This window comes from Calidris pugnax, unplaced genomic scaffold, assembly GCF_001431845.1.
Source record: "Calidris pugnax isolate Ruff unplaced genomic scaffold, ASM143184v1 scaffold53, whole genome shotgun sequence".
NCBI classification, from domain to species: domain Eukaryota; kingdom Metazoa; phylum Chordata; class Aves; order Charadriiformes; family Scolopacidae; genus Calidris; species Calidris pugnax.
The window spans coordinates 1100189-1109767 of record NW_015090792.1 but is presented as its reverse complement, the minus strand read 5'-3'; the positions used below and the strand labels follow the sequence as shown (position 1 = coordinate 1109767).

Genomic DNA, 9579 nt, shown 5'->3' with positions numbered 1-9579 from the left:
TCCTTCCTTCCTTCCTTCCTTCCTCCCTCGCTCCCTCCCTTCCTTCCTCTCTCTCCCTTTGCCTTCCTGCCTTCCTGCCTTCCTTCCTGCCTGCCTCCCTCCCTCCCTCCCTTTCCCTCTCTTGTCTTGCAGCAATGCCTTGCTCCCAGAAGAGCTGGGACTCTGTCTATTTTCGGCTCTCTTATCATTTCTCTAGTCATTTCCCACTCTGGGATTATTGCAGGCAAGTGAATGCCCATATGGCTGACTTAAGAAGAAGACCTAAAGCATGTAAACAAATAAAGATCCTTGCAGGAAAATAAGAATATACCACAAGCTCTTTCAGTTTTCCTGAGCCTCTCACAGGCCCTGAATTACCCACACTCATTTCTGTTTTGTGAATGTCACCGTCATAGTGATGGAGTCATGGGAATATTTGAATGTATGAATTAACTCTTTTAGTAAATCTAACAGGGAGACCATGATGTTTCAGACTATTTTTCTGCCCCTTGTTTAACTGAACTGAACACTTGCTGGCATGGGACGTTTCTGTCTCTTGAGCTGTCCGTTAAATGAAGACAAAAGGTGATGGGTGTGTTTTGTGACTCCGCAGTCATCTGCTATTTTCACTGGTGTCTCAGCTGGAGGAAGAAGCTGATCACCTGGAGGAGTGCTGAGCTCATCAATAATGGCCTAAAAATGGCCAGAGGAGTCATAGTATCCCACTTGAAGCCAAGTGAGAGACAATCAATCAAACAGTTCATATTCTTTTTTCATTTTGTCAATGCATGTGGGAGCTGTTGTGTGAGGAGGCACAACAAGATATAAAGCCTTCTCTCAATCTGCAGTAGCTCTGCTTGTGGTTTGAAGGCAGCATCTCAACAAACTTGTATTGGCAAACAGTCTGGAGGGAAGGAGGTCTTCATTGTCCCCTTCACAAAAATTAGTGACACTGGCATGCATTGAGGAAGAAGGTCTTTGGCTGCACTAATAGATATGTTGGAAGAAAATCCCAAGGAGACATGGGAAAGGAAATTAGGAGAGGAAAAAAAAAAGAAATATAAGATGGTAAGCTTGGAATGGAAAAGGTAAGGAGAAAGAAGATGCTGGGGTAGTGGGGAGGGGGCAGGGGCTTGAAATCTGTGGCTTAGGAACAAGCTATAGCCAGATGTGACAGTATGAAAAACTGAAGACCACGATAAAGAAAGCCACAATAAATATAAGACATAGAGAAGTTAGTTATCTTCTGGGTCAGGTACAGCAGAAAGCCTCAAGAGCAACAAACCTCACTGCTGGCCTGGTCTGGGGCATACGCAGGATTAAGGGCTATAGGAAAATATTTTTTCCCAGGAGTCTTAATTTTTTCCTTTGGGCTGTTGTGCCCTCTAGTGCTGCACAAAGCAAGGCAAAGTTCAAGGCAGCCACAGGCCTAAAATTCACAGTTTTCAGCCACTTCTTCCAGGATGCAAGGTCAATCATATAAGTGCTCAATGCTTTCGAAAAATTAGCTTGTTTTGGTCATGCTAATTGAGAAAGACTTCTTCAGATGGCTTTTGAAGAACATGCCCAGTCTCCATCTGTCCTAACCAGAGGAGGATTTGCACTTGGATACCTTGAAGACTAAACTGGGAGCAAACCTTTGAGGTTTGGACAGGTAAGGCACCTGCATCACATGCATTATGCATGTGAAAGGGTCTGTAGAAAAGGCAAATTTGGTGGTGACATGTTGGACTTCCTATGGGCAACTCCGGACCTACACTCTTCTGAAACTTTGCTTTGTGAGTTTTCTTTGCTATGCTACCATTGCAGCCATCCGGACCTACACTCTTCTGAAACTTTGCTTCGTGAGTTTTCTTTGCTACCATTGCAGCCGTGGCTTTGAGACAGCAATCCCAACCTTTCCCAACATTTAGCAGTGCTCAGGGTTTTGTTTCGCCCTTATCATAATTAGGTATCATGCGAAGAACTCCTGGAGGAATAGGATACCACCTCATAAAAGACAGGGTCTGTCATGCTACATCTGTCTGTAGATATGTGCAGCACATAAGTTAGAGAAAAACAGAGAGAAGAATGAACAAGGAGCACTTCATGAGTATAGATTTGCTGCTGAAACACCCAGTGCAATACAGCGCTTCAAGACGAAGCCAGACACTGCGCACAAAAGGACATGACCGTGAGTTCCTACCTGGATCAAATTATATCCCGTTCGCTGAATTAATGCACGGAGGGCAGCTTCTTTCTGTGTGCCGGTCAATCCATCCCCGGATTTGTGATTTGATTCCATTGTGAGTGATTATCAGCAAAAAATCAGGTTAATTAGGGGTGCTCACTGCAATCAAATTTAAGATAAATTAAATAAATTAATATGGCTAGGAGGACAAAGTCCTAGAAAGGAGTCCTGAGAAAGTTAACAGGATCATTCTTCCTAAATCAGTCATTTTGACATAAAAACAAAACACCACAGATGGTGGAAAAAGGAAAAATATCCCCCTCTCACATATTGCATGAAAATAAACAACATTTAAGCCCACAGTCAGATTTTTGGAGAGCACTCCAGTGAGACGCAGAGGGATATTGTAACATACTGGTGCATGTGTCTTAGGAGGGAAACACGTGTAAGATGCCTCACCCTGTGCTGAGTACATGACAGTGAGTCCTTCATGCCATTGCAACCTGCTGATATCGGGAAAGGAACCTCATACAAGCCACATCCAGCACTTTATGAGAAACAAGACCTCGGTCCAGAATTGGCCGATTTTTAAAAAAGAAGAACATGGGAGAACTTCAGATCTGTATCTAGGTTCAGGGCTCAGACAGCCTTGGGTTCAGATGTTCTGATTCAGAGCTGTAGTTTCAGGTCTTATCAAATTAAATATTTTTATTTTTTTATTTATTTTGGGTTTGGGTTGAAAACACCAACATTCAGCTCAAATCTAAATCTGAATTTGGTTACACATTGGCAAAGGATCATTTACAAGTTGGACTTGCTGCCTGTAAATTCAGACTGCCCTGTTTTTCCTGCATGCTGAGTTTCGAGCTCGTGCAAAATCCATTTGTATGAGCCAGGCACAGAAGCAGTGTCTGCAGGCACAACGTGGAGCTTGAGGATTCATGATGATGGGCTGATGTTGAACACCAGCAAGAGCTAAAACCACTTGCCCCCTTAGGCCCTCATCGCCAGGGCACGTGCTGTGGGCTGGTAGGACCAAGAACTTAGACTAGGAAATTCCTAAATCATGTCATCCAAAATTACCATAATTCATAGATATTCGTATAGAATCATAGAATTATAGAATCATCTAGGTTGAAAGGGACCTTCAAGACCATCTAGTCCAACCATCAACCTAACTCTGGCAAAAAAAAACCCCATCACTAAACCATGTCTCCCAGCACCATGTCAACCTGTCTTTTCAACACCTCCAGGGATGGTGCCTCAACCATTTCCCTGGGCAGCTCATTCCAATGTTTGATAACCTTTTCAGTGTAAAATTGCCTTAAATTGCTTTCAATTTTACAAAAGTTGAGGCAACGAAAGGCAATGATAAGTCCTTTGCTTGGCTGGAGAGCAAACAGGATGAAAAGGGGTCCGGGTGGGTGTACTGGGCATGAGGGGGACAGGGCACCCTGAGATGGGGAAGGGCACAGGATGGGGAGCAGCTGGGTAGGGGAGAAGGGAAATGTAGAGGATCCGAAGGGGGAGACGGAGAAGTGGAAAGAGGACGGATTGCTGTGCCTATGCCCTGAGCCAATGCCAAATTTTCAGGAGAGAACCCTAAACAATCTCACTGTACAGCAGGTCCCTTGGTGCACACAACATAAGCATTGCACATCAAGAAATGCAGGTAAAAAAGTACATTATATCTCACTACGGCAGATTTTCTGAGTACACCATGATGCTGTGGAAATAACAAAAAAAAGCCTTTTCCAATAACTGGCTGTTGAACATCAAAATATTTTATTGGCACATGCTGCTTTTGGTTTCATTAAGGGAAGAACTAAAGTTTGAGGCCGGCCACTTTGCCTGTGGATGTTACTTGCTGTGTGCTCCTATATCTTTGTACCCTGGAAACAGGATTAAACAGGTGTTTTAAATTTAAATATATGGATTACTCTCAGTGCCACAAATGAGGCATGAGCCCAGGTGTTTGGAGGATCTCAGCTTTGTGTCACTCTGGCTTTGTAACCCTGAGCTCCAGAGACCATGAATACTCAGAAATAGAGACATCTCTGTAGAGATTTTGGAGCTCCGGATTTTGGAGCTATTTATTGCTGAAGTCATCTCTGTAGAGATTTTGGAGCTCCGGATTGCTGAAGTTTGTGAGACCCTTCTGATATTTTTTTTTTTTGCCGTGCTCCCAGGTTCTCTGGTGTTTTAATTACTACCAACGTGCAGGGACTGAGAGATGGATTGTCCCATGCTATAGCTCTCTCCTGTCCCTAATTCCAAAATGAATGTTTTCTGCAGCAACTGGATCCCAATTATTGTTTTGTTTTGCCCTTGCTGAGGATGGAAGCAAAACCCTATAAATGCTCATAATTTCGGTGCCTGCTGACTCCTCCAGAGCTGGGGTTCAGCACAGCACGGGACAGGATCAGCACACTGCTGTGCAAAAACGAGTTGGACATTTTCCCAGGCTGCTTAAGAAGGAGGGCCATTCAAGAAAAAAAACAAACAACTAGATTGATTTTGCATCCTCCCCTGCCTGGGCAGGGACACCCCATATGCACCCTATAGAGAAAAGCTCTGGTGTGCTGCAAATTCGGCCCGTTACATTTTGCTTTTGCTGAATCCGGGTTTCATCAGGGGTTCGAGCCATCACATTTTGCAGCGCTTGGATTGCTGCAAATTTCCACAGGGCTCCATGATTCTCTGTTAGCCCTTGTAGCTGGACTCAAGCCCATCCTCGTGTACCCAAAGGCCAGCACAGACACGGGGACGAAAAGGGACAGCCGCACTATGCAGATATCTCTAATGTTCGCTGCCTCGGGTTTCACAGTTTTTTTTTCTACTCTGTCAGGTATGTCAGTGCTGCAGAAACCTGCTTCCCAACAGAGAGGCTGCCCCAGGTGCCGGAGTGCAGAGACAGGCACATCACCCCATGCCAGCAGCATCTCCTCCCCGTGCCAGGAAAGCAGCTGGACGGCAGCCAGCCTGGAGGGCTCGGCGGCTTTCCATCCAGGCTGAGGTTTCCAGTCTGTCCCCAACAATGACCTAGATAAATGAGTAGTGTAAGAGCCTCTCTTCCCCTCCCCTCCCCCCATCGCCTCCCAGCAAATCGCACTATTTCACACTGCATTGCTCTCACAGGCTGGGTTTCTCAGCAGCTGCTGCTTTGAATGCATTTGCACGCAGAGCCTTAAATGCCATACATCTCTGTACCTCTCCTCCAGGGAGGAGTAATTTCCAGTAACATCTCACTCCAGGTGATGGTTTCACACTGAGCAGCAAGCGCAAGCCTTGGGGCTGGGAGATGGATGGAAATAGAGCATCTCTCTGGCTGATGCATTTACAGCAGGAGCAATGTACCTCTTTGGCTTCTGCCTTATTAGATAAGACCAGGCGAGCTCTTTTGGGCTTTTCCCGTAAGGCGGTCCTGCAAATTTTTTATGCTCTAGACCAGCATGTCTAGACATTGCTGATGTCCAAGATATGCTCAAGCAATCTACTAGGAATAAAGGAGCAAGAGCATTCAAGGTTGCACAAGGTCTTGATCCTAGCCACTGTGAGAGCCGGTGTAGGAGACTGTCATGCATTTTTGGAAAGTGCCAGAAAAATTGGTTGCTGTGTTCTTGGGCTGCGTCTTAGCGATGATCTGGCCTTAATCCGTGCCCAGTGCTCCCACACACCACCACCTTTGAAGAAAGCCCACCCAGATCCAAGGAAACTGCCCTTCCCTGTGCCAGCAGTGGAGGATCCCCATCCCTGGGGATGCCCTGACTTGCAGCTGTGGCATTGGTCCTGCTGGAAGTCAGGTCCGGCTGGAGACCCCCACCCCAGGCTACCTCCAGCCTGAGTTACTCTGAGGGTCTCCACTCCTGATCCAGGAGCATCAGAGGCCAGGGATGGACAACATGGACACACATGTGAACAACCCAACACGCCACCTGGATCTGGTTTTCTAGTACTACTCTTAGAGATTAGGTCCCTCCTACTAATTACCAGACTAAAATCATTCACAGCTAATTTATAAGCCTCATTGCTAGAGAGCTTTCCTCTATCAGGTGGATTTCCCTGGGATGGAAACAGAAATCATACTTCTCTTTTTTAAGAGGTATAAATCCCAACAGAACAAATCCCAAGCACAATAAAACAGGCTTTCCAAGCCCCCAACTTTCCAAACACATCTTCCTACCCTGCCCCCTCTCCTGCCTTCCTTGGCCTGAGGATGTCTTGTTGGAAAGGGTGCTTTTCCAACTTTGCCACCCAAGGGTCCATACTCATCAGTGCATCCCGAGTATTTCCAGGATATAAGTCACAGTGGGACGTTTTATTTCTGAAAGTGGTTGGATTTCTGGCACTTTCCCCTTATTCCAGGCATCAGTCTCAGTCCTTGCAGCAGTGTTGGTGTGCTGGGCTATTTTTTTATCGTTAAGGGTAAGGGAGGAGAGTTGCTGTCAAAGGACCTGGGGAAACAGAGTTATTTTCTCTCCATATTTGTTCCCTGGGCCATAAATCAACTAGCAAATCCACACTCACAGGGGAAAAACTGCCCTTCCATGGCCTTTGTTGGAAAGTGTGAATGTAGCAAATTAAGGCAGTAGTTCTATTCTTATTTAAAAAAAAACAACCAACAACCACACTTAATAGAAATAATTATTCTGAAATTCAGTCATTTTTAGTGGTTTGACCATTAGATGGCTGGCTGTTAATAATGGCCATTATGCCAAAAATAAAAGGAAAGAAAAAAAGGGGGGGCAGGGAAAGAGGTTATATTTTATTCAGATGTTTATATTGCAATTAGGACCTTCAAGGTGGAAACAGCCCAGATGGGCTTCCTATTTCATCCTCATTTTTGACCAAATTTTTAACAATACTATGAAGTAACCATGATCACAGAATCAAGAATCCTATGCCATTTGTAAAGGAAGGTAAAATCAGAGCATTGCTTCATTTGATATTCCTCTCTCCGTTGACTGCCCTCGTTTATTTTAGGTTTCTATTAAAGCTTCAAAATGCCAAAGCAAGAAAAGGTACTTTTGTGCTGAAGATACTTTTATGCATATCAAGAAGAAACCGTTACTATAATACTGCTTCACCTCTCCATGACTACTTCTACACATGGTCTCTTTGCCAGCTAGTGCCAGCAGATCCTACGGCTTTCTTCCATCCAGCCAAGAGCAAGATGAATCCAGAAGCTTTTATGCAAAAAACTGGGATTTTACTTTGCTTTTGAGTTATTTGCTTGGAAAAGGGGAATTGATTTCCCCGTTCAAGGGATGTCTCCTATGCTGGGATTTTTGTTGAGAGGAGGAAAAGTGGTATTTTTGGTCAGACCCTGCTCTCTTACCCCACTTTTGCCCCTTTGCAGTTCTTTCGGGGAAATGTGGTCACTGTTTCCATGAGTGAGATAACGAAGCTGTGTTTATCCTGTGCGGATCAATATGCCCTCATGTTTGAATGTGTTGAGCCACTTGGACTCATTTAATGAAGGCTGTTTTGCACAGGTAAACCCCCCAACTTCTCCCACCCCTGGTGGGGAGGGAGAAGTAAAAAGGTAAAACGCTCCTTGCTTTTGAAAAAACTGGATCAGTATATTCCTTCTTAATCCTTAATAACTCTAATAGGTAGTTACTAGAGAAACTATTTTCCTTTTGGTTATCAGCTTGCTTTTCAAGATTTTTGGGGTTTTTTTCCTCCATCCAGACTCCAAACAATATATATACATAAAAACCACAAAGCATTCTTCATATTCTTCCTAACACGAGACACTTGAAGCCTTGTGAGCTGCCACCAGCTCTTTGCTGGGGTGAGACATGCTGCGGGACAGAGTCCGATTGAGCAACGCGGAGCAAGGCTTTAGTCCCTTTGCTTTCAAGGGTGTAGGGCTTTTTTTCCAGTTTACGTGATCCCCCGGGAAGTGGGAAATCATAGGTACTTGCAGGAGAGCAGGAAAATTTGAAGTAATGGAGAAGTGCTGCATGCTTTGCAGCACATGAGCCTTGGGAAAATATTTCATGTATAAATGGGCAAATTTTTTGCTCAGCCTCTTTTTCTTGGGAAGCAGTTTCTCTCTCTGAAATGTTTTGAAAATTTTGCAGCTGTGTTACCAAATGCACATAACATGCCCCAAAAAGCCCTTTCTGAGGATGAAGGGCACTGAGTGCAGCCTCCTTCCCCTCTGTTTTATTTGTAGCATCACATGCTGGATGTTTTGAAGCCAACCTCCCTCACGTGCCTGCTCCTACCTGAACCTCCCGTTTTGCCAAGGGGAAATAGCCTAAGAGAAACATTATATATTGGGCAGAAAGCCTGCTAGGTTGAAGACATTAGGGAAAATTGAGATTTTTTTAGAAGCAGTGATTGCTTTGATATGGAGACCAATCTTTTGCAGAGAGAAGGAGGAATAAGAAGTCGGCTGGAATGATCTCTAATGATTAGCCCTAGAAAGTTGCACTTTAACAAATCAACACCGAATTATCGCATGGAAAATCCCTCCTCCCTCCTCCACCTTGTCTGGCTTCACTTTTCTGGCAGCCGCCGGTGATCGGTAGGGAAAAGCGGCAAAAAAAAACCCTCCTTGCCCCTGCTGCTGGGCAGAAATTACACCGAGGTCCCCAAGGAGCCCCTCTCTCCCCACCTCATCAAAACATCACAGCAAGCGGTGCAGGGCTGTGCTGGTGCGTGGGTCCAGCCACACGGTGCAGGGGGGTCCCAGCCCCCCAGTCCAGCCCCACCAGTGTCCGGCAGCACTCCAGGCATGAATTTGATGGTGGGGCACCATCAGGGAGAGGGGGGAGGCATGCAGTATAGCTGCTCCTTCCCCATCCTGGCCAAAAGCCTTGTTTTGCTGGGGACCCAGTCTCCGTGCCCCAAACCTGCAGGTAGGATGAGCGGCAGCGTACCTGAGAAATTTTGGAGATCACCGCCAGGGAAAAAGGTCTCCTTGATTATGGAGAGTTTGCAACGTGTCACTCTGGTTATTCCCTAATCGTCATATCAAACTCCAAAGGTTCAGCAGCCCTGGGGCTGGTTTACAGTCCCCGTGGGTTAAACGTTAACCTGCTCTATCTCCTGGCTCCCTGCAGGCCTTTGACCAGATACCTGGGTCACTGCAACTCTGACGGCACCTACCCAGGCACATTTTTTTGTAAATAAATGCAAAGTGCTGAAGTCAGATCATGGTTTAAGGGCTGGCCCCGTGCAACCATTTTGACGCTGGTTTGTTCGCTCTGCGCCGAAGGCTTTCCCAGCTGATCCACCCTGTTGCCACTGCTACCCCAGGCAGAGATGCTGGAAGAAGAGACACAGTCTGTCTTAAACAGGAGGTTTTTAGCTTGGTGGAGGAAGATGGCAGGAGCAATAAATCCCTCTCAGTGGTAGTCTAAGTACACGTAGCCTGCAAACTGTGGGTTTGCAGGAATTGCTATGAAAACATCGTC

At 45.7% G+C, this 9579-nt stretch overlaps 1 protein-coding gene across 4 annotated transcripts in view; it reads right to left on the bottom strand.

Moving 5' to 3' along the window:
- Nucleotides 1–9161, bottom strand: part of A1CF (APOBEC1 complementation factor) — a 37501-nt gene extending 28340 nt beyond the window's left edge. For 3 of the 4 annotated variants that reach the window (XM_014966661.1, XM_014966662.1, XM_014966663.1), the window contains exons 1-2: nucleotides 9043–9150; nucleotides 2165–2308 (exon numbers count right to left, since the gene is read on the bottom strand). In XM_014966661.1, the coding sequence (XP_014822147.1) occupies nucleotides 2165–2263 (99 nt within the window). In that variant the 5' untranslated portion in view covers nucleotides 2264–2308; nucleotides 9043–9150. Of the gene's footprint in view, nucleotides 1–2164; nucleotides 2309–9042 lie in introns of all 4 variants that reach the window. The other variant, XM_014966664.1, reaches the window with a different exon arrangement.
- Nucleotides 9162–9579: the final 418 nt, after the last annotated feature.